At 43.2% G+C, this 25,454-nt stretch overlaps 1 protein-coding gene across 6 annotated transcripts in view; it reads left to right on the top strand.

Annotated features, from left to right (window-relative positions):
* Positions 1–25,454, top strand: part of ABLIM1 (actin binding LIM protein 1) — a 308,719-nt gene that overhangs the window by 72,760 nt on the left and 210,505 nt on the right. Inside the window, exon 1 of one of the 6 annotated variants that reach the window (XM_039237635.1) lies at positions 12,751–12,825. The exons of 1 other annotated variant lie outside the window; for it this stretch is intronic. In XM_039237635.1, coding sequence (XP_039093566.1) covers positions 12,762–12,825 — 64 coding nt within the window. In that variant the 5' untranslated portion in view covers positions 12,751–12,761. Of the gene's footprint in view, positions 1–12,750; positions 12,826–25,454 lie in introns of those variants that run through there. 4 more of the 6 variants (XM_039237626.1, XM_039237627.1, XM_039237630.1 and 1 more) reach the window with 4 other exon arrangements.

Genomic DNA, 25,454 nt, shown 5'->3' with positions numbered 1-25,454 from the left:
AACTCACAAACTGCAAGATCATGACTTGAGCTGAAGTTGGATGCTTAAGTGACTGAGCCACCCAGGTGCCCCCTAAATGATCTTTTAAAACCCTAAGAGAGATTATAGAATTTTATATTAATATGAACAGGTTTTAAGAACCAAGTTTAAAAATTGATGATGTGAAGAATAGCTAGATTACGGGGCACCTGGGAGGCTCAGTCTTTTGAGGCACTGACTCTGGATTTCAGCTCAGGTTATGATCCCAGAGTCTTGGGATCGAGCCCTATGTTTGGCTCTGTGCTGAGTGTGGAGCCTGCTTGAGATTCTCTCTCTGTCTGTCTCTCTCCCCTTTGGCCCTCTCCCCATTCATAATACCACTCTTTCTCTAGGAAAAAACAAAGCTGAATTACTAAAATTGAAGTTTAGAACAATCTAAATTAAGGTTTATTAGATTAAATGATGCATGTGGGTTTTCTTTTTTCATAGCAAGTGCCACTCTCACTTTGGTCTTTCTCTGTTCCTGTTACGTCATGATTTAGGTGCCCACAAACACATGATGTCCAATCTGTTGTTAGAAGCCCTTTGCACACAGCCTGCATGAACCCAGAACCTCCTGCCATGCTCGCCCTGCGTTGATTTTTTTTCCCTCCCTCCCACTCGCTGGCATTTGCTGGTGCGAGTGGGCTGGCCTGGGGCTGTCTTTGGCCGCTTGGCTGCCCTGCGGTTCAGGACAGCTGTCCAAGAAGCCCAAGGGTGGGGGGCCGGCTCCCCAGGACTCACTCAGCCCGTGCTCCCCAGGGCAGGAGAGGCCTCGCCGGCTGCCAGATTCCAGCCCTTCCTCTCAGTACGTACTCTGGAGTTCACCTCTTACTCATACTGTTTCACAAGCGGCACTTCAATTTTTTAAAAACCCACCTCAGAGTGACCTTCCCTGAGCACGTGATGAGTGGGGGCGGGGAAGAAGACAGGCCGCCATGGTCAACAATGAGGCCAAGGATTGTGTGTCTCTGACAGCACAGACCGGAAAAGCAAAGGTCTGACCTGGAACCCTGTTCTCTTCTTTCCTGCAGAGTGCTCGGCGTGGGCCTGAGAGATTCAGATAAGTAGGAATTCTTGCTCTTGTTGAACCCAGGCTGGATGAGTCGGCCTCAGCTTAGCACCGGGATTTACTGATAGTGGCTGACAAGGTCCAGTCAGCGTGTGTTATAAGCAGAATTGTGTGCTCCCCAAATTCACATGTCGAAGCGCTGCCCCCACCCCAGTACCTCCGTTTTTGGAAATTGGGCCTTTAAAGATGTAATTGTTAAAATGGGGTCATTAGGGTAGGCCCTAATCTCATATGACTGGAGTCCCTATAATAAGAGGAAATTTGGATACAGAAGAAGAGACAGCAAACACGTGTACTCACAGAGGGACGGCCATGTGAGGACACAGTGAGAAGATGGGCATCCGCAAGCCAGGGAGAGAGGCCTCTGAAGCCAAACCTGCCAGCTGACACCTTGATCTTGAACTTCTGTCCTCCAGAACTGTGAAAAAATAAGTTTCTGTTGTTTTAGAGCCCAGTCTATGGTAGTTGGTTGTGGTAACCCTCACAAACTGGTACAGAACGTAAGCCAACAAATCCTGATTCCTTTCCTGCTGTGCTCAGGGATGAAGATGGAAGGTGTTCTCTGGGGCCTGGACAAGTAGCCCCAACCTCTTGGATCTAATCCCTGTGTCTTTGTCTTTATGATGCTGGTGCTATCAAGGAAAGATTCGGACTAGTCTCGCTGAGTTCTGAACTATTTCGTATCAAACGTGTAGAGCAGTAGCGAGGGGAATCAGAGAGACCATAATTAGGAGAATTTTGCGGGTGTGCGAGAATAATTGTGTGGGATGTTAACTGAAATATGTGGCGAGGGCCTGCTGTCACAAATGATGGCAATACGGGGCGCTTGGGTGGCTCAGTTGGTTAAGCGTCTGACTTCAGCTCAGGTCATGATCTTGTAGTCTGTGAGTTCAAGACCCGTGTCAGGCTCTGTGCTGACAGCTCAGAGCCTGGAGCTGCTTTGGATTCTGTGTCCCTTTCTCTCTGTCCCTCCTCCACTCAGGCACTGTCTCTGTCTCTGAAAGATGAATAAATGTTAAATTTTTTTTTTATATGACGGCAGTAAAAATCTGGATGTTCTGGTTTGCCAAAGAATCTGACACCCCAGTAAGCTCCTGACCACTGAGGTTAAAATTCGAAGCCCCGTGGTTTGGTTGTGCAAAGCCTCATGAATGGAAACCATCCTTTTGACTTCATACAGGGTTTCCCTCTCCATCTCTTCAGTGCCGTTGCATTATCATTGGCATTTCTAGCAGCAGAATAATTTGAAAAACTTGAGCCCTGATAGGCCTAGTTCTGGCTTCAATCTCAGGCTGTTGATTCTACATAGCTCTTTGCCTCTGTAGTCTCAGTTTTCCTTACTGAAAAAGGGAGATATTTGCTGCTCCCCATTTCACAGAGATATGATTTGGATGTTGTAGGCATTAATTTGCTATAAGAGAGTAGACTTCAGAAAGGCCCTTTTTTCCCATTGAACTTGGCCTTAAGAAAGTGTGATGTTGCCTCTCTGAGCCTCAGTTCCCTCATCTGTGAAATGGGGATAGTAATGCCTACTTGAAAGGACATTGTAACACAGGAACATATGGAAAGCACCTTGTGTTAATCCTTGCATACTTTAAGAGCTCAAAAAGTTAGCCATTGATGGATGATCACAATCATGACAGTTTCAAATCATTGACATTAACAAGAGGTGACTTTGTTGCCTTGGATGTGTCCTGAACAATTATTCTGTCCCATAAAAGGAACATCTGCCTTAAGACTCAGGTTAGGGAAACTATGTAACATGAGGACTAATGAAAAGAGGTGTAGGATTTAGTATAATGTATGGAAATGTAACTATAGAATGAGGTCTTATTCCTTTAACCTGCAAACAGTGAAATCTCAGTATACGCCATAGAGCAGCCTTTCGCCAACTGTTACATGCATGTAAATTGCCTGGAGACCTTGTTAAAAGCAGGTTCTGATTTGGTAGGTGGGAGTGGGGTTGGTGCTGAGGGTGTACAGTTCTTGCGAGTTCCCAGGTGATGGCAATTCTACCTTCCCAGGTGGGCTTGGCGCAGTAGGGTCCTGGAGTAGACGGTAAAGCTGACTAGGATCCCAGCTGGTTTGTAAATCCCGCTACTGTCAACCAGCAGTTATTTTCTATTGATTTATATTAAACTTCAGAATAATTTTGTTTTCATTCTCTTTTTAAATTGCAAGGGGTTTTGCTACTTCCCTGCCCAGGCCTCTGTGTCTAGTACTTGCAATTAAAACAAAAAAAAGAATGACTATGATGATAACTAGTATTTATACAGAGGTTACGATGTACAGGAACTGTTCATTTAAATTCTCAGAAGACCCCGTAAAGAAGGTGCTCCATTTACTCCCCATCTTACAGGTATGAAAACTGAGGCACATATAGATAAAATAATTTGCTCAGATCACTCACGTTGTGCATGGCAATCAGGATCATGGTAGGAGTTTATTTAAAGGAGCCCTGTGTAGGGGCGCCTGGGTGGCTCAGTCGGTCAAATGTCTGACTTCGGCTCAGGTCATGATCTCACAGTTGGTGGGTTCGAGCCCCACATCGGGCTCTGTGCTGACAGCACAGAGCCTAGAGCCTGCTATGAGTTCTGTGTCTCCGTCTCTCTCCCCCTCTGCCACTCATGCTCTGTCTCTGTCTCTCAAAAATAAATAAACATTAAAAATTTTTTTTAAAAAAGGAGCCCTGTGCCCCTAGGAATAGCTGGAACAGTTCACTCTAATTTATCAGTTTTTATTACTCCCACTTCGCTTTCATCACATTTTACAAAACGCAGCGTCCACCCTGATAGGGCCAGTGACTGTGGTGTCTATTGGAAAAGCAGTCCCAGACCACGTGCAGAGGCCCGGACTTGTGGAGGGCGCCCGGGGCTAGACCCCGCACCGTCAGCCTAGCTGGGGTTTGCTAAGTAACAAAAACTTTGAGGGTGAAGGTCGCAGCAAGCGAGGCAGATCCTGCTTCCATCCTAATTTGAGTGTAAATTCAACTTTTATCAACCAAATATTATTTCTTTTTTTTTAATGCTTATTTATATTTGAGGGGGAGAGAGAGGGAGCACGCATGCAAAGCAGGGGAAGAGCAGAGAGAGGAGAGAGGAGGATTCAAAGCGGGCTCTGCACTGACGGTAGAGAGCCCGATGCCAGGCTCGAACTCAGGAACCATGAGGTCATGACTTGAGCCCAAGTCAGACGCTCAACAGAGCTACCCAGGTGCCCCTCCCCCACCAAATATTATTATTATTATTATTATTTTGACTGTTCTCACTTTATTATTTTTTTTACAAATAGTTTATTGACAAGTTGGTTTCCATATAACACCCAGTGCTCATCGCCACAAGTGCCCCCCTCCGTGCCCATCCCCCCCCACACCCATCAGTCCTCAGTTTTTGTCAGCATTCGAGAGTCTCTCATGGTTTGCCTCTCCCCCTTTCCCCCACCGTTTCCCCCCTTCTTCCATTGATTTACATTAAACTTCAGGGACACCTGGGTGGCTCAGTCGGTTAAGCGTCCGACTTCGGCTCAGGTCATCATCTCACGGTTCGTGGGTTCGAGCCCCGCATGGGGCTCTGTGCTGACAGCTAAGAGCCTGGAGCCTGCTTCAGATTCTGTGTCCCGTCTCTCTCTGACCCTCCCCTGCTCCCACTGTCTCTCTCTCTCAAAAATAAATAAAACATATTTTTAAAAAACCTTCAGAAAGTTCATTTTTCACTTTACCTTGGCAGGACTGTTAATACTGTCCTGCCCCCACCTCATACTCTAAAAACGCCAAAATAAGAAAAAGAATAAAGATAAAGATAAGACTAAGTAAGAACAAAAGTAAGATCGCCGCACACCTGCAAGCCTTCACTGTAGGGCTGGGGGCCCTTCCGACAAGACCTGTAGTGGGCAGACCTGAGCGCGTTCACGGGCAAGGACAGGGGACCTGATGTTGGGGGCTGTGTACTTGACGGTTCAGGGATAGCACGCGCACTGGAGAGCGCTGCTGGGAGCTTGTGGCTGGTGTGACCCCTGCCTGAACTGCTCACTCCTCCTGGGACCTGGGATGAGCCACTCACTGACCTTCCTTTTCCTCCTTTCCAAAATGAAAAGATTGGACAGGATGGGAATTTTTCGAAGAGTATGTTTTGTTTTTAGCTGTGGAACCTTTCTTCAAACAAAGGCTTGTATGGAAGTTCAGAAGATGGAGCAGATGAACAGCAGTTTTCTTTGGTGGAAGTTGGGGTGGAGCCCAGAATCAACCCTTCACCTCCAGCCCCTCACCAATCCCTGGAAAGCCTGATTATTCTGTATATGAGCTTCAAAACACCCAGCGTAGAGGATCTAAAGACCCCCCAAGTTCCACACCCTCTGTGTCTGTGTGCCTAAAGGAATGGAACACAGGGTGTCCGGAGGCTTCTGTTTGCAAGAGATACTTGACTGCTAAAGGCAATTTTGTCTTGATCCCAGAGGCTTTTTAGGAAGTCTAAAAACATTTAGCAAGGTATCCTCAGTGTTGGCTTATTTAAAAAAAAAAATTAATGTTTTTTTTTTATTTCTGAGAGAGAGAGAGAGAGAGAGCAAGTGGGGGAGGGACAGAGAGAGAGGGAGACACAGAATCTGAAGCAGGCTCCAGGCTCCGAGCTGTCAGCACAGAACCCAACGCGGGGACCGAACTCGTGAATGGTGAGATCATGACCTGAGCTGAAGTCAGATGCACAATCGACTGAACCACCCAGGCGCCCCTGTGTTGGCTTATTTTGAAAAGCTTAATACAAGCTGTTGTTTTTTTCTGCATCAGGGAAACCCCTTAAACTAGACTTAGCCTCTTGAATTTGGAATGGGGTGGAAGGAGTTTTGTTCTGGTTTTTTGATTGTATTAATCAAGTTGTGATACATGTAATTACAGACTAGCCCAACTCCCTTTGGATTTTCAGATGAATGTTGAAAGCGAGCAGAGACAAACCATTAAGACTTTCAAAAGTCAAAGACTTTTGACTTTCAAGGAAAGTCTTTGGAATAATTAGTTTGCATGAGACCCTAAGTACATGGTTGCTTGCATTTAGAGACTAAGTGTGAATGTTTTACTGTCAGTAAACTGTTAAGTAGGTGGGATCATACAGAATGTTAAGTTAAAATTAAAGTTCCCCAGAGTAAGCTGGAAAGTTAAATCAGAGTCAGCGGTTTGAGGGAGCGTTCTTATCCTTATTGGAGAGTGGCCTATTTTCTCTTCCCACTGACTTTGAATGTAGCTTCCAAAGAGGTGGTGGACCAGCTTGGGAGTGGTCCACACAGTGGAAGGTATAGGCGAGATGAAATGATGTAGCAACATTGCCAGGGCAGCTCTGTGTCTTATAGGTATTTATCCTGTTTTCTTATGCTGCTCTCTGAGTATAGCACAGTCAATAAATATCCCCCTTCATTCTCTAGCGGTGAAGCTATGTGTGAATACTTAGCAGCCACTGTGGTTATATATCACTTGTGGACCAAATGGTAATTAGCATAGAAATTACAAAAATCCAGACTCTAGCGGAGCGCCCAGGAGGCTCAGTCAGCAAAGCCACCAACTTTGGCTCAGGCCATGATCTTACCATTTGTAAGTTCAAGCCCCATATCAGGGTCTGTGCTGACAGCTCAGAGCCTGGATCCTGCTTCGGATTCTGTCTCCCTCTCTCTCTGCCCCTCCCCTGCTCATGCTCTGTCTGCCTCTGCCTCTTAAAAAATAAGTAAACATTAAAAAAAATTTTTAAAATAGCCAGACCCTAGTAAATCATTATGACTTAACTCAATGTTTGATCCTCTTACCATGAAAGCAGGGTAGAATCTCCTCATTCTGTAATAATCTTCTTCCTTTCAGACTCTACCCTCAGCACTTTTTCAAAGGCACAGAAAGATCAGAATCGCCTGGTTCCTACAGCTTATTGGTATCAAATGAGTCACTGAAGGGAAATGCCTGTTGCTTTTGCAGGGGATACAGAACACCCTTTAATCCCGTTTCCCAGCTTGGCAGCTGGGTGTGAGAGTCAAGGCAGATGAAATGATAAGGGGATGAGGAGAGAATAAGTCCCTTGCTGTCATCTCCTTTGCTGTGGGTGGGCAATGTGGAGTTCCGTTCCTTCTTCTTCCCTTTTGTTTCAAAAGATTTGCATGAATAACCTCCTTGATGTTGGTTAGGTGGTAATTGTGGATTCCTTCAGCAGGACAACGGGCAGAAGCTTAAAGATGTTCAGACTGAGTCACATCTCAGTACAGTCCCTGCTTCTCTGTCTACAAGTTGTGACCGTGAGAAGAATTACTTCCTCTCTAGACTTCATTTTCTCATCTGTAAAAGAGGAATTAATAACACCCTTCTTCTAAGTACTTAACTTCTAAGGTTGCTCTGAGGGAAAAATGGAAAGAGGCATGTGAGAAATGCTTATCATAGTCCCTGGGACAGAAAAACCATTAGGAAAATATTAGCTCCATTTTGGGGTAGTGGCGGCAGATGTTAGGAAGCAGCATCAAGCAGCGATTAGGATAAGCATGAGGTCAGCTGCTGGATCCCCACCTACTAACGACCCCGTCCCATCCAGCTTATTGTTTCATGTGGGTGTTGAGTTTCTGTGTGCTGGAGATTTCATCTCAAATCCTTTTTGACAAATAGTGGCCAAAAAATTAAAAAAAGGAGAAAAGAAGGGGAAAATAAAAAGAGAAAAAGAAAGAGGGAGGAAGGAAGAGAGAGAAAGGAGAGAGGAAAAAGAGCTGATGGGAAGTAGGGGCGAACTCTGTTATCTCTCCCCTCTTCTGATGTAGAGAGAGCAGGGATTGGTGGTCCACTTTATAGACTTAGAAGACAGCTTGGTGGTTTGCCTAGGACCATTGGTGAGTTAGCAATAGACCCGGTCAAGAATCCGGGTCTTCCGCCTCTTCCTGGTCTAGTGAGTGTTGGTTGGCAAGTCCAACCTGAACATGGAACACCACCCTATACGATGGCCATGAGGTGTGGGGAGCAGTCCTCCATGACGATCCTCCCCTCACCACAGCCTTAGCAGAGATTGGCACTAGCCATCGGCTGGGTCTCTCGGTGAACGAGATTAATTCAGGAGAATCTCATGAAAACAGAAGATGACTCAGAAAAATGACCCTTTTGACATCAACAATAAAATGCTTCCCCACCCCCCACACACGGTTTTCAGTATTTCGACTTTTTGCGAAAAAGCCTCAGCAGCCCTTGGGTGTACGCTAACTCTTGTGCTGCTAAACACGTGTTTTGGGTCAACCCTTCCTAATTCCAGGTGTGGAGGTGGCTCGGCCTTTCCTCTGGTGTAACGATTCTCCCTGAGCTGTTTTAGTATTTATGAGGAAATTTTTAGCATCCAGACCACGGCCTCTGATTCAGAATCCTTGTGCCCAAGCCCCAGCTGTGTATATCGCAGGGGGAGTGACCTTGAGCAATTTCTTTAACTTCTCTCTGTTTCAGTTGCCTCATCTTTAAGATGGAGATAATAACAGGGCCTGCCTCAGAGAGTTATAAGAAATCCGCGAGGGAACCTCTATCCAGTGCCTGCAGAGTGAGCTCCGTAAATGTGAGCTATGGATAGTGACGAAGCTGTTCTGTTTGCAGTTGACAAAGCTGATAGACATGACCAGGTGTAATCTGCGTTGATATTATCTTAGTAAAGTCCATAAAATTTCATTTCCCATCATAAAAATAAGTACAGGGGACCCACCTGGAAATCAGAAGCAGAAACTAGACTTGATAGTTGCGTGCTGTCAAGACCATTTCGAGACTCAGCACCATCAAGAGTGCTTTCTGTTTAAGAGCTTCGTGAACTGCAAGTTCTTTTAGTTCTTAAAGTTGATCCTTCCCATGGGGTCGCATAGCTGAGCTTGGATTGGTGCCAACTATCTGGACTTCTAACAGAGTTATCATCAGAACTCAAGCTGAAGGGAAATGACAAATCAGGTCTTAACTTTTTTTTTTTCCTGTGTCTTTCTAGTTTGGGTCTGGAAGGGTCTTCTTCTTTATTGAATATGACCTTTGACGAAATGTAGTTTTCATCTTGCCCGATGGAATCATTTTTCTTATGGAATTCAATTTGCTTATGGTTCTTTCTCTTCTGCCAAGTTTGAAAGGTGAGGTCAGGGCCCTGTGAATGTTTTGTTATTGATACCTGCCATTTCTCTGTCTCGGCTCTGGGTCGTAAATCGTATTACGGTAGGCCTCATCTCCTAGGCCAGGTCTTTTAACATAATCTGTTGTGCTGTTTGCCTAAGAGCGTGGGCATCTCTGTTCCCAGAGTGTGGTCGTGTCACTTAGGACCACACCTTACTCGCAGACGGAGCCAGGCGCCATGGCCCGTTGCAGCCCCCCAAACAGCAGGACTGCACCTTGCCAGGCAGAACTGACCCGCTTGTACATTCTGTGCTGCCTTGAGAAAGTCCCTAAATTCCTCTGGCTTTCGGATTTTTCATCTCTGGCTTTCGGATTTTTCATCTCTGATGCTATGAAGTGAGTTATCTCAAAAGTCCCATCTAGCATTCTTCCTTCTTATGAACAGTGTTTTCTAACCTCTGTGTTGTGCTAAGTTACGATTGGTGCCAGGGTTAAGGTTCTCTGGCCAAATACATTTAGGAAATCTTTCTTACCTTATTCTTCCCTTACAGAGTTACAAGGCACACATGCCTATTAATGTCTCTGAGAAGCCCTGTGGTTAAGAAACCTGTCTAACAATGCATAATCAGGCATTTCTTGGCTATAGGTGAATACGCAAATTGAAGCATTTTTTATTTATTAATTTTGCTAACTGACGATCGCTTTCCTGGGAAGAGTTCCGAGGGGTTCTGAGGGAGACGCTTGTATTCCAGGTTCCTAGATGACTGAGTAATGTAAGGAAAAGAACACACAGCAGTATCTCTGATTTTTAAATGACCTCGTAGAAGTACCGTTGTCGTGTTTATTAGAAAATCATTGCACATTTTAATTTATTTTTTTTAATGTTTTATTTATTTCTAGGAGAGAGAGAGAGAGACAGCGTGAGCAGGGGAGGATCAGAGAGAGAGGGAGTCACAGACTGAAACAGGCTCCAGGCTCTGAGCTGGCAGTCAGCACAGAGCCCGACATGGGGCTCGAACCCACGAACCGCGAGATCATGACCTAAGCGAAAGTCAGACGCTTAACCGACTAAGCCACCCAGGCGCCCCAATTTATTTATTTTTTTAAGTTTATTTATTTTGAGAGAGACAGAGACAAGCACAAGTGGGGGAGGGGCAGAGAGAGAGAGTGAGAGAGAGAATCCCAAGCAGGCTCCATGCTGCCAGCACAGAGCCCAATGTGGGGCTCAAACCCATGAAACTGCAAAGGCAGGACCTAAGCCGAAACCAAAAGTCAGACTCTTAATCAACTGAGCCACCAGGCTCCCCTATTGCTGTACATTTTAAACAGTTTTTTGAGCAATTGATTTCTGGATCACACCTAACAGAAGTCAAATCTGGGGGGTCATGGCTTAGAAGGAACTGCTTTATTCACTAATTTGTTCGAAAGGTCAAAATTTCAATATTAAATTGCACTCCACCCCCAGCCAGCCCTACACTGCAAAAGGGAAAGAACCCATGCAAGTTGCTTTTAACTAGAATCCTGGTTTAGCCCCAGAACATAACTTTAGCACTACGCATATTTTCTCCTTCCCTCTTTCCTTTAAAATCTAGTAGGAGTCAGAATCTAAGATTTCAAGGGAGTAGGAAAAACCAGCTTCCATTACATTTGAAATGAAGCCAGTTTTTAAAAAATGTAGTCATGGAGCACCTGGGTGGCCCAGTTGGTTAAGCGTCCAACTTCGGCTCAGGTCATGATCTCATGATTCATGGGTTCGAGCCCTGCGTCAGGCTCTGTGCTAACAGCTCAGCACCTAAAGCCTGTTTTGGATTCTGTGTCTCCGTCTCTCTCTGCCCCTCCCTTGCTCACACTCTGTCTCTATCTCTTTCAAAAATACACATTAAAAAACTTTTTTTTAAATGCCATCATGAAGGACTTCTGTTCCATTGTTCTGTAAGAATATTAAGACATGAACCAAAAACCATCAGGGTGAAGCATGAAATCACAGTCATGAGAATGTTAGGCATTGGGTGTAATCAGAAGATTTCAATCAATGTGACTGGCCTTTTGGCAGCAGCTGACATAAGTCAGCGCTGTAGATGCCAAACATTTTATCAATGAGTGGTCCAGTTGTGATCCTGTGTCTGGCGCCTGGTGCTTCGGCCAAGTCAGGAGGATGGTATCAGAGGCACAAAGTTCTAGGCAGTGGCCTGGATGAGAAGGAGGGTGGATGGGGTAATTCAAGAGCATAGCCATCCCCAGAGCCATTTCAAAACAAACCCCAAAGCCGCCAAGACCGGGAAGAAAGTGAGCTGGGGATGTGCAATGAATCAAACTTTATATTTAAACAAGTGATCATGTAGTCTTTCCCTCCAGTGAGTACGTTATGGACTTTCGATTATATTAATATCTCAGAATGGGCGCTGATGCTTGTGTCTTTATGACAGTTATTAAGTGGTTTCCCTCACACTTTAAATAATCAGGCCAGTTTCCTTCCTCTTAGCCTGTAAATGTATCTGATGCTGGGGTTATTTATCCTAAGTGTCTCTTTCCATTTAAACTGCCTTTCCTAACGTTTCCAGCTTGCAAAAGCCCTGGTGTTCAAAACAAGCTGGACTGTGGGTGGCGGGTAATCCAACCCAGCATCAGGGCATTCCGGACCAAAGGAAAAAATGCCTCTTTCCTGAGCCTTTCCGGATGAGGTCATTGTTTTCAGACAGCCTGTACCTAATGTACACGGGCGCAGAGTCCACGGCTTGCCTCATCCCAGTGTTTTGTCAGAGAATCACATCCAAAGCCATGAGGAAGAGTCAGGCTGCTAGTAAAAGGAACCTCTTCGAGTTATAGTAGTTTTGTTAAATCCTTGTATTGAAAAAAGCAGTTAAGAGCCCATCTGGTGAGACAGTAATTCATTAAGTGAAAAAAGAAGGCAGAAGGCTTGGGAAGATCCATCTTGTCTCTCTTTGCCTCATGTTTCTGAGTTACTGTGAAATGACAGGGACCAGAATCTGGATTCTGGATGGTGCAGAGTGGAGGAAAATCCGAGGACTATTTGGGGTGTGTTTTAATGTCAGCGTCCCAGGAAGGATAGTTTTCTGCAAGTGTGATTTCAGGCGAATGGGTGTGTTCTTAAGACTGGTCTTTAGGGGCACCTGGGTGGCTCAGGTCATGATCTCATGGCTCGTGGTTTCGAGCCCAGCATCGGGCTCTGTGCTGACAGCTCAGAGCCTGGAGCCTGCTTCAGATTCTGTGTCCCTCTCTCTCTCTAACCCTCCTCTGCTCACTCTCTCTCTCTCTCTCTCTCTCAGAAATAAGTAAAAACATTTAAAAAAAAAGAAAAAAAAAGACTGGCCTTTAGATCTAATTGGTAGGAGACAGAGCAGCGAAAAGGGGGTGAGGATTCTGTACAGGAGGAAGGAGCTAGAATCCTGCAGGAAACTTCTCGTTCTTCCTGAGCTGGCTCTGGATGGCACACCCCTCTCCGGAGTCCAGCTCAGCCCACGAACTCCCGGGAGGAAGGCCAGGCCACCAGCCTTTCCTCGGAGGAGTGGATGTCATCCTTCGTGTGCCCAGCCACCTTGCGAAGAAAAGCTGAAATCTTAGCTTTAAGGTTTGTGCATGTTAATGACCTGGGAACAGACTCAGTTCATGGATCCTCATCACATGGTTGAAGACAACCAAGGTTTGTTTGTTCGTTTGTAAACTGGTCACATGTGCCGCCTAGGGAAGATCGTGTCTTTGGAGAGAGGGGCGCTTGGGTGGCTCACTTGGTTTAGTGTCCGACTCTTGGTTTCAGCTCAGGTTTGTGGGGTCGAGCCCTGCTTTGGACTCTGCTAACAGTGCAGAGCCTCCTTGGGATTCACTCTCCCTCTCTCTCTGCCCCATCCCCCGCTGACTCCTATACATGCACTCTCTTTCTCTCTCTCAACATAAATAAATATTAAAAGAAAAGTTAAAAAAAGATGGGGAGAGATGCAGAGACATTTCCATTGGTTAAAATAGTTTTATGCTTATTCTAATAGGTTAATACTGTTTATGTGTCTGTTTTTGGATAAAATACATATCTTATATATCAGCATATTTAAAGATATTATTAATATAATGGGGTTTTAAAATCAACCTGAGTGTTTTATAGCAGGGATCCAGCTAAATTAAATTAAAATTAGATTGGTTTGTTGGAGCATTTGATTTTTTTTGTTTAAAAATTTTTTTTAATGTTTATTTTTTAGAGAGAGAGAGTGTGTGACAGAGCGTGAGTGGGGGAAGGGCAGGAGAGGAGGGAGACAGAATCTGAAGCAGGCTCCAGGCTCTGAGCTGACAGCACAGAGCCCAACCTGGGGCTTGAGATCGAGAACTGAGCTGAAGTAGGATGCTTAACCGACTGAGCCACCCCAGGGGATGGAGCACTTTAAAAAGAGTCCTTAGTGACTATGAGTAAGCCCTGTGATCCCTTTCTCCTCCTGTAATCTCTTTTTCTTTTATAACCTATTTCCATGACAATACTTGCGTGTTAACATAGCTTTGAAATGAATTCTTTCCTCCTTATGATATAGTTTTTGTGCCCCTGTGTGAGGCACCGAAGTGCTTTGATTTTGGATGCCATCTCTAGAGTGCTTCCCCCTTACATGTGTTTTGTGGGAGTTTGTTCCCTGGTGTGGCTGGCTTCAGGAGTGACCCAGCTTATCTTGATCAGCATCGCCAGGGACTGGCAGACAACACCCAAACTTCAGAGGCGGCGCAACACAATCCTGTGGGCTGCTCCATTGAAACCAGCAGACTGTGTCAATTCATCCTGCTGCTTTTGATCCTCAACCCCTTAAGATAAGAGATCGTAGCTTATTTTGGTTTCTGGAGAAGAGGCTGGTGGGTAATTCCATGGAAGGCAGATACGCTCTGGTACCTTCCCACCTTCACTTCTGAGCACCCTGCCCCTCTCGGTTTCCCAGGACCTCCGGTGAGCTTGGCTTTGCATTCCTACCCAGGATAGGTGGGACCCGGGAGCCTGGGTCTGTGGTGCTTCACATGTACACACTTGTTGAGAGACACAAAGGAATTGGAGGTTGGCACACCCTGTAGCTGATGAATAATTCATGGCGGCTTCTAGTGCCTCGGAACTTTCTCCTGTAAATGAACATTATTTTGAAAGACAGCGCTGATTTGAAAATCTGGAAATGTTTAATATTCTTTATGGACCTGCCTTAGACCTTTCCCGGGAAGACAAAAGTGGACAAGCATCAGAATAAAAACATTTAAAGCTGGCAGTGGGCGGTAAGCCAGCTGTGCCGAAACAGGTTCCCCCTTATTCTTTCTCAAGTGTCACATCACCTGATGTCACAAAAGGCCTCTAAATTCTTAGATAATCTCTGGGCTCTCCTCGAAGATAGACTCTGAATGGTAGTGAGAAGACTGTGCATATTAATGAGTATTAATGTATTACTAGTATTTTGAGTTGGGAACTATGATTCTGTGGCTTTTCCTTAGGGAAAGGGATAAAATTAGAATATCCCAAGATGCCTGCATGTGTCTATTTGAATCCGCTTGATGCCCTTTGTTTTCCCTGAACTGTAAGAAGAGTGGATTTTAGTTTTGATTTCCAGGAAACGTAGGGCAGGCTTTAGAAAACCTTACATGATAGAGAGATTATAAGTAAACAGAGTAAGCCATATATCTGATTATATTTTTTGAGGTCAAACTGGGGGAAAAAAAGAAATTCCTTCAAAAGAATTTCATTTCTTTTTTCCCACTTTTTGACTACTCTCTTTCCACTCCATGGCATATTTTTAAGGGATTTGGAGTCTTTCCACTTGCTGCCAGCTGGAATTTACAGAAAGTATATCTCTAGAACATTCAACAGTTGACTTGAATCCCGGTCATAATTAAATTGGAAGGTTGGCGGATTATTCTGAGACTCAAAAACAGGCACACCTTATGCTTGGAACATAAGGAGTTTCACTACTCTGCATTGTTTTAAAAAGTATTCTCCATTGGGAAAATTGATAATATATTTTCATTACTTTGTTTTTTAAAATAGAAGGATATTCTGAATGGATATATAATGAATAAGTTTAACCATGCTTAAATTTTGTTTCTTGTTCTTTTTGCTGGATCCCTGATGCTTTAAAGCTTTAACAAAGCTTTCCCTGCCCACCCATCCCTCTTTAATAAGAGTACATCATCCTGCCCTTTCTCTCCTGGCACACCCTGAAAGCTTTAGCTGGTTAGATGACTGTTGATTTACTACCTTCTGCTCTAAATGATATGCTTAGAGCTGGTGTTTGCATATGATTAGGAGACACCCAGCCTTCTCTTTTATATTAAAATCGAACTGTGGGGGCACCTGGCTGGCTGGCCAGTGGAGCATGTGATTCTTGATTTGGGGGTTGTGGGTTTGAGCCCCACGTTAGGTATAGAGGTTACTTAGAAATAAAATCTTTTAAAAAATATGATAGTTGACATGTACTACTCCGTCGTAGTATTTTAAAGGTTGGGGTGATAGTCAGGATATCAATTCAAAACATTGGGATTTTTGCAGGGATTATCTCTAAAGGCCATTCCTTTCCAAAAAGGGGGTGGGGGAGGAAGGCAACGTGCTGATGCACACTCCTCTTAGATCTCATCTGAGAGAATGGAATGCTGGACAGGTTTTTCTGCTTTAAGAGGCAGTTATGGCTGCCAGTTGCAAATGAGCTCTGCCAAGGTCGGTGACCAGGGGGCCAATTAGAGCATGACATTGCCAGGGACGGCCCCAGCAGTGGGAGTGGGATGCGGGAACACTGGGTATTAGGTTTTCACAGGATAGGCGACAACAGAATGGGCCTTCAGAGGGCTTGTCTTCGTCTCTCCTCCCCCCTGCCCTCTATGCTTGCAGGCTTCCTAGCTTCTGACTACATCACATTACCTTGACCACCCTTGAAGACCGCATATCTTGAAGATCTTAATGGAATAGAAACTCTCTGGGCCTGGCATTACTCTTCTTCTAATACTTTTCATGGGAATCATACCTCGCGCTGACACATGAATTGAAATGGTGGAGAGAGCTAGAAGGTGAACTGGGATGCACCGTGCTCATAGAGAAGAGGTCACTGAGTTAGTGGAATAATATTTTGTGGAAGGCACATCTCTGGACTATTTTTAAATGATTTAAATGGTCTGTTTTCCATGTTTTTTCCTATATGAGGTGGAGTTGGCTATGTGAACCCCCAAACACATGTACAGATTCATGAATTTAATTAGCCATTTTACTTTTGAGGCTCTTGGCCTCACCCATGTCTTCATTTTTTTTTTTTTTAACTTTAAAGGAATTCTCACTGTAATAGTCTCTAATTGGTAACTCTTCTTCCTCGAGGAGGGTCTACTGAGGTGTCATTGAGCCCTCCCCGCACTTGGCTTGAAAGCAGCTCATTAATGTTCTCTGTGTTATCATTAATTTACTAAGCATCTCTCAGCAGGTGGCAGGCACTGTGCTAGGTGCTAGGTGCTGTGCAGGATAAATCTCTGTCACTTAGAATCTATAACCTTGGAAGGACCACTGGCATTATGAGCCAGAGATGAGCTGAGCAACTAACCTACATGACAAATTAATAAGTTCCTTATTAGGGTGAAGGATGCAGGCGTCGGAATATAAGATTAAGGGGAGGTAGTCACCGAAGGAGATTAGGATGCTGGGAAGGCCGCGGGGCTCCTTGGGATAGAGATGAGTCCGGTTGTTTTAAGGGTCATGATCTGACCACAGATCACTTCTCAGCATGGCTCTAGCATAGGGGACGTTTGCCTCCTGTTCTCCGGGGACCATCTGTGCCCGTTCTTACTGGCAGCACCACAAGGATTGGCGATTTAATTTTCCCCTTGCTAAAAAGTGGTATTCTTTGGTGAATTTCAAAGTTATTTTTTCTAATGTCAACCTATAACTTTGAAGTGGCAGAAGGAAAGCGGGTTCCTTCTAGACACAGTGTCAAGCTCTTGAGCTCTAGGGACTGAGAGATTTGGTTCCCATCATGGCTTGGATACCTACTATCTTGAGCAAGCGTCTTAGTTTCTCCAAGCCTCCGTCTCCACCTCTATAAAATGGAGCTAATAGTACTACCTGCTTTATAAGACTGTGGGCATTAAATAAGAATGTTTATGCTTTTAAAACCCATGATACAGTGCCCTACATGTAATGACAAATGACTTATATGATTACCGGTTGTAGTTTCACCTGAGAAATATAGGTGCTTCCAAATTATTTACTTTGTGGAGTAGTGCTTTGGAATCCAAGACCTTGATTCTAGTTTGGTTGTTTTATTTTTATGTGTGCATTTTATTTGATTTATTTTTAATTATACAAACCATTCAAGAATAAGCTTTTGCTGTAAAAATTTCAAACAGTATATGAAAGGTAAAAGCTTCCCTTGACCACCATCCAAACCAAGGGGGTAACTATTATTGCCGGTTATATTTATTCATTTTATTTTCATCAAAGTCACTTACATTCCTAGTTTTAAAAATGAAATAGTGTCTCTCCCATGAACGGAAGACAAAGGAATGAAAGCCAAGGCTTCTAGAGTGTTTCTGGCCTGACTTCCTAGAATGACCCATCCCTCCCTGTTACTAAGTGTAGCTCTTTGTTTATCTATTTCAGTAGTTTCTTCTGACACATGACACATCATGGTTTTTAAAAGTTGGGGGTGCCATTTTTAGCCTTTGTGTTTCAGACATTGTCAATTGTTAATAGGAGAGAAGAGTTAAATCCTAACCTTGCCTTTGTAGTAAATCAATGGATAATGTCTACAATAAAAAAAAAAAAATCAAGAGATGGCTGTAAAAACATCTTATTTAGAGAGATGGAATTAAGTATCAGAATAAATAGCAAAAGAGTTCATATAGGAGCCCCCTCTCTCTTATCCCATTCCATTTACAGAGAAAAGGACTTTCCAGCTTGGCACAGTGTCTCATGTCATCTTCAGCTGGTGCCTGTGAGGATTAGTCTCCAGGCAGAAAGAAGATGAGGAGGGGAAATGGAGGTTTAACTTCTTCCCGTAAAGACTGTCAAGTCTGTTCCATCTTATCCTTCCTCCCTGCCTTCAGTGGTTGCCTCGTGCCCCCCAATCCCAGGCCCTTCCTGGTTTGCCCCTAGTTGACATCACTCCCTTCAGCTTCAGTTAGAGCCTCCTCACCTTTGCACGTTCACTTTCTAGCTTCCAGAACTGTGTCGACATCTCGTCTGTAGTTGTTCCCCTCTTGTTCTTTTTGGGGTTTTGTGAAGACGCAGAGATAAGCACATGATCAAAGAACCACGTTTAACCAGAGGCTCGAAGTTTGTGTAGATTTTGGCACTCAATTACTGTTTTATGCTCTAATTATCTCACATTTAATTTTCTTTCTTACAGCAGAATTGTAAGGTCATGGATATTAGAAACTATGATTTTTATGTCTTTCAGAAATCTCAGTAATGAGCACATGGTGGGGGCTCACTCCATCTTATTGGTTAGTTATTTATCTCCAGCTATTGGGCTGGCAAGGGACATTCATATACACTACCTTTAACAGTAGAGTCACGTAAAAACCAGGTCCCTTAAAAAAATTGCAACTTTCTCATTTTTGCCTTTAAGATTCCAAGGAAATGTCAGTATTAGCAGTGAGTACTTTCAGACGGGGTAAACTTGTGTCAATTACGTATTGCTGTCTCGTAACCATTCCAAAATTCAGAAACTTAAAGCAGTGATCGTTTATTATGTTTCGCGAGTCTGCAGGCCAAGGATCAGTTACTTGCGGTGGAATTAGTGGGCAGTTTGGCTGACTTACTCACACGTCTGGAGCTGGCTCTGCTCCATGCGTCTCTCCCCCTCCTCTTGGGATGTGCAGGCTGTCCCAGTCATGCCCGCATCCCAGTGACAGAGAAGGACAAGAGAGCAAGCACAAACATGCATGATGTCTTACAGCCTAAGTTCAGAACTGGCACTTGGGCACATTCTCCTCCACTCTTCAGGCTGGAGCAACTCATGTGGTCAAGCCAAAGTGAGTGGCCATCGGAAACCAATGTGGCAAAGGACTTGGCCACAAGGAGGGGGAAACTGGAGTCACTAAAACAATCTGTCATACCTTCTATGCCGTAGTGATAACATTAGTATGAACCAGCGCTATGACACACGCTGAAATAAACATGACACACACTCAACGCTATGCCATACCCACAGTTAAACTGAGAGTACTTTTTTTTTATTTTAGAGAAGAGAAAGATAATGTTAACTCTCAGAGACCTTGCCTACCATACTTGAGGAAAGATCTACAGATGAAACCAATGAATAAGATGTTTGTTGAGCAAAACGCTAAGAAGTAGAAGTTTGGACATTTTGTATGACCACGCTAAGCAAACCCTTTGTAAATGACAAGGTAGAAACTATTTTAGCCTTTGTCAGCCAAATAGTCTTTGTTGCAACTCACCAGCTGTGATTAGAACACAGAAGCAGCCACGGAAGACACCTAAATGAATGGATATAACTGTGTTCCAGTAAAACTTTATTTGCAAAAACAGACCGCAGGCATTAGCTTATAGCCTACTGACCTAGAATATTGAAGGACATAAGAAAAAGTTAGCTATGGAAGCCTTTTTGAAAAAGGAACAACTATTTTGAAGACCGTAAAGATTAAGTTAACTTAACAAGATATGTTTTCGAGAAGCCAGTAAAACCGGTCTGGTCATTCCACAGATAAATTTTTCAACAGGTTAATGTGGTCCAGTCTGAGCACAAAGGCCACACTCTTCAACAGTATTACTAGTTGTGACAAATCATTTTTGCTTTTAAAAGCCTGTTTGAAAACATGCTTACTAAGAACGTTAATGTTTTTGTTTTTCGCCGGAGAATGAGGGGGAAGAAAGGTTTAGAAATGAAGTAAAAGAAAAACCTAATTAAAATGATTTGGCTTCATGCTCCTTTGAAAATTTAATTTGACCAATGTGACCTAGATTTGTAGAAGGCAACTAAGGGAATTAATAGAGGTGATTTATTTTTAACTGTTAAGAATATGCAGGAATCAAGTGGGCATTTTTCCAACTCAAATGTATTTCACTTAGCATTTACTTAGCAGAATTCATGTTTCCCCCCATTTTTGAAGATAGAATAAAAGCTCAGAATACTGTGGGAAATAAAGGGTTTTGTGTTTTGTTTTGTTTTCTCAAAATATTCAATACCTGTTTATTCATTTACATTCAACTTGTCAGTAGCCTGTACTTGGGTAGATTTCTGCTCATTAAATCCAGATACAGAAATTTGGAGTGTGGTTTTTGGAAAGGTGGGAAGCAGAAATGCCCCCTGGGTAAGAGTCTTAATTCTATTAAATGTTTCCTAAAGCTTCATATCTTTCTTGAGTGTTTCTTGGCTTTTCTCTCCCTGTGGAAGATGTGAAATATGCATGGAAGACAAGGACTGGAAGGTATTGATCAATTTCAGTCATTCTGCGATTAGTTTTTGAGCTCTCGCTTCATGCCAGTCACTGTCCTGGGATGTGGAGTCACCAAAGGAAAAAGCTGCCCCCCCCCCCCCCCCCCCCCGTCTTCCTCAGTGGTACACACGGGCCAGCAGCAGCTACAGATGGACAAGTGGACCATAACATGTCAGACATGCCCGTGGGTCCCAGGGGCGGCTGGTCTCCTTTAGAAGTAAGAGGGTTTTCCCCAGGTAAATAAACTCCCTCCTGATTTTACATACAGATGATTAAAATAAAACCACCTTAAAAGGATTTAGAATTCTCCATTCCTAATCATTATATCTGAGTTTGGTGATAAAATAAAAAGAACTATCTTGGGAGGTTTGAGGACACAATAATTTGAAATCCCCTGAGTTTCTTGGAAAAACACCATTTTCCCAGGTAACGTGATCATGTAAGTCCATTCATCTTTATGTAAGATATATTTATATATGTGTTTTCCTTCTTTTCTTGGGGAATTCTCTTCCTGCTACATCAGTTACTTTCCTAGTGTTACGCGTTGAATCGTCACCCTATAAAAGATGAGTTCTTGGGGTGCCTAGGTGGTTCACTCGGTTAAGCGTCCGGCTTTGGCTCAGGTTATGATCTTGGAGTTCATGAGTTCAAGCCCCGCATGGGGCTCTGTACTGACAGCTCAGAGCCTGGAGCCTGCTTCTGATTCAGTGTCTCCCTCACTGCCCCTCCCCTGCTCATGCTCTCTCTCTCTCTCTCTCAAAAATAAACCTTAAAAAAAAAGCTACTGAGTTCTGATCCCTACCACCCGTGAATGTAACCCTATTTGGCTGTAGGGTCTTTGCAGATGGTCAGGATAAGTTGAGGTCATTAGGGTGGTCCCTAATTCAGTGTGATGTGCTTATAAAAATGGGAAATTTGGACACAGAGACAGACAGCAAGGTAAAACAATGTGAAGACTCAGGAGGAGAAAGCCATTTACAAGCCAAGGAACACCTGAGGCCACCAGGAACCAAGGGCTGGTACAGATTCTCCCTCTCAGCTCTCAGAAGAAGCCATCCCTGCTGACACCTTGAGCTCAGACTCGAGGACTGTGAGACAATACATTTCTGTCATTTAAGCAATTCAATTTGTGCTACTTTGTTAAGGCAACCCCAGGAAGCGAAAACATTTACTTAATGCATAGCATTCCAGAGCTAATGTAGGTAAATAAATGTACACAAAAGTGGCTGTCGCACAGTATTATTTTATTACACTGTGGGTTTCAACCTGGCTGGCACCAACACGGGGCCATCTACCCAATGATGACAGCTCTCCAATGACTGTGGATACCTAGGTCCCCCTGGGACACAGGGGGCCTCTGGTTATCACCAAACACATAAAAAGGATTTGCTACCATCATGTGAGAGCCGTGGAGGGAGCTGTGTGTTCACAGAGCATGAAAGCCACAGAGAGGCTGCACAGAGAATGAGAGCAAGGATATGCCAGGAAAGTTCCTAGGATCCAGCCTTCCAATGAACTTGTAGGTGTTCTCTCTCTTTATGAAGAAGAAATATTTATTTTTAGTCTCTTTATGATCCTCAGAGCATTTTAATAAATTTCTGGCTCTAAAGCTTTTGTTAGTTGCTTTTCCCCATCATTCACACCCATATTCACATTTAGAGTAACAAGAATTAAGATAGCTAAAATTTTTTGAGTGCTTCTTATGTGATACACACATTACCAAGTCTTTACATATCATATTATCTCATTTAATTGTCTCAACAACTCTGGGAAGGAGACGCTAGTATTATCACCATTTTATAGATGAGGAAACTGTCACTTCCAGAAATATCTTGTCCAATGCTGTGAGAAGTGGCAGACCCTGACCTTGAACCCAAGTTTACTTGTAGAGTTTATTTTCTCATTAACTCTCAAATCCCTAAACATGAAATGGCTAAGAATATAAGATATTTATAGGTACACTGTACATTTAAAATGCTAACTATTCAACTTACTTTTTCAGGCCGGAGAGGCATGTAGACTGCCCCTCATAAGCCAATATCTGCTAACCAGCTAACCTGCCTCACCTTTAAATTTTTTTCCTCCGAATACTTTTGCCTGAACTTTTGTCCATATGCCTCTTTTTTCAATAAATTTTAAAAAACAGCCCTAGGGATTTCATCTTTAATGAAAATAAAAATAGATTTAAATAAGTAATTGTTGAACACCTGCTATAAACTGTAGTGGCTAGGTAGTTGGGGATACGATAGATGTGATCCCTGCTCTCGTGGGGATCTTTACAGGGAAAATATATGGTATAATAGGAGAATTTAACTTAGACTGGGGCACCCTGAGGGCATCTGGGTGGCTCATTCGGTTAAGTACCCAACTTCAGCTCAGGTCATGATCTCATGGTTCATGAGTTTGAGCCCCACATCAGGCTCTGTGCTGACAGCCCAGAGCCTGGAGCTTGCTTCAGATTCTGTGTTTCCCTCTCTCTCTACCCCCCACCCTTGCTCACGCTCTGTCTCTGTGTCTCTCTCTCAAAAATAAATGAACATTAAAAAATTTTTAGATTGGGGCACCCTGGAAGGCCTCACAGAGGAGGAGACATTTAAGCTAAGGCCTAACTGATAAATAGGAGTGAGCATGGCAGTGGTGAGAATTATACAGATTGCCTAGAAGGGGGAAGAGCATTTCTGATGTGGAAACAGTGTGGCTTGTTCAAGGAACTGAAAGATAACCTATGGGACTGTAGCGTAGTGACAAGGAATGAAGATGTCAAGAGACGGAGGCAGGATACTCGTTAGTGCATGCCGTGACAAGAGCTTTGGATCGTGTTGAGCAATGACTGGTTGTTGAAGGATTGTTGTACAAGTTACTGTGGTAAAATTTTTTTAATTAAGTGATTAAAAGTTAAGGGAGTGGCATTGTGATGTTGGTGGACAGATTTTTTTTTTTTAATGGAAGAGAATGGATTCTAGAAATAGTCTCAACACACGTGGTCATTTGATTTACAGCGAAGGTGCCACTGTGATTCAATAAATGGTGCTGGAGTTGTTGGGTATTCGGAAGAGGGTGGGGAGTGAACTTTGATCCCTATCTCACACCATTTGTAAAAATTAATTTGAGATAGAATGTAAAAAGCTAAAACAATCAAGCTTCTGGGATAAAACATAGGAGGATATTTTTGTAACTATCACTTAAAGTTGTTTTTTTCCCCCTTAAGGAACCAAAAGCAAGCACTAGCCATAAAAGGAAGAAAAGTTGTTAAATTAAATTTTCTTAAAATTAGGAACTATTCATCAAAAACCACTGTTAAGAAAATGAATAGGCAAGCTACCATCTAGGAGAAAGTAGTTTCATTAGGTTTATCTGAAAAAGTACTCATATCTGATGTATATAAAGAACTCCTATAAATCAATAAAGAAAAAGAAAATAATCCATACTTGACAAAGGGGAGCCTAGGCAGCTCAGTCACTTGAGCGTCCGCCTCCGGCTCAGGTCATGATCTCACGGTTTATGACTTCAAGCCCCGTGTCAGGCTCTGTGCTGACGACTCAGAACCTGGAGTCTGCTTCCGATTCGGTGTCTCCTTCTCTCTCTGCTCTCCCCCACTCATGTTCTGTCTCTCAAAAAATAAACATTTAAAAAAAATCTTTTAAAGGCACATACTTCACAAAAGAGGATATCCAAAATGGCAGATAAGCATATGGGAAAAGTCTCACCATCACGAGTCCTCAAAATGCAAGTTAAAGCCCCAATGAGATACCATTATTCATCTACCAGAGTGGCTAAAATTAAAAGGACTGATAGCACTAAGTCTTGGCGAGGATATGGAACAACTGGAATTCTCCTGCAGTGCTGGTGGGACTATGAACTGAAGCAATCACTTTGGAAAAGTGTTTGCCAATACCTTCAATAGTTAACACACACCAACTCTACCATAGGTGTGTCCTCAAGAGAAACGAGCATCAATGTTCATGAATGGACATATGCAGTAGTATTCATAGCAGTTTTATTCATAGTAGCCCCAAACTGGAAAAACCCAAACATCCCAACACAGGAGAATGGATAAATTAGTTGTGGTTGTGGTGTACTATTTAGATGGAATATTACTACACATAGATGCATGAACAGGTAGTAAGTATGCTGAGCAAAATTTGCCAAACATGGAAGGGTACAGACTGTGTGAATTATCTTGAGGGTCAAAAGCAAGCAAAACTGATCTATGATAATAGTGGTTACCTGGAGGAAGTCGGGAATGCAGTACTGACTGGGTACAAAGGAACCTTCTGGGTTGTTAGGAATGTTCTAGATCTTGATCTGGGAGGTAGTTACATGGTTGAACACATGTAAAAATTCACTGAGTATGTACTTGACAGTTATGAACTTTACCATAAGAAGTATTTCAATGAAAAGTTTAACATTAGAAATTATTACAATAGGTTTGAGTGACATGAGAGAAATGTTTGATGATAGTTATAAATTGCACGTGTAATGTGATTTGAACTACATAAAAAATTAATGGGAAAAAAACTGAAGGAAAATATATTGACATATTAACAGTGGTTTCTGGATGGTAGGCTCATGATATCTCCTTTTCTTTATAGTTTTCCGTGTTGCTCAAATTTTCTCTAATGAAGTATATTACTTCAATATCAGAAAATAAAATGGAAGAAACTATAGCTGAAAAGGTATTTGACATACAGTGCGGAACCTGCCTTGGATCCTCTGTCCCCAACTCTGCCTGCATCTTCCCTACTCATGCTGGCTCTCTCTCTCTCTCTCTCAAAAGTAAACATTAAAAAATTTTTTAAAAAAAGAAGATATTTGGTATAACTTGTCCCTCGATTATAAATGAAGTTTGCAATTTTAGGGGTGAATTAACAATTCAGAGATGGGTGAATT

The sequence above is a fragment of the Hyaena hyaena genome, unplaced genomic scaffold, assembly GCF_003009895.1.
Source record: "Hyaena hyaena isolate Hyena2069 unplaced genomic scaffold, ASM300989v1 scaffold_128, whole genome shotgun sequence".
In the NCBI taxonomy this organism is placed as follows: domain Eukaryota; kingdom Metazoa; phylum Chordata; class Mammalia; order Carnivora; family Hyaenidae; genus Hyaena; species Hyaena hyaena.
This window is presented reverse-complemented; position numbering and strand designations above follow the sequence as displayed.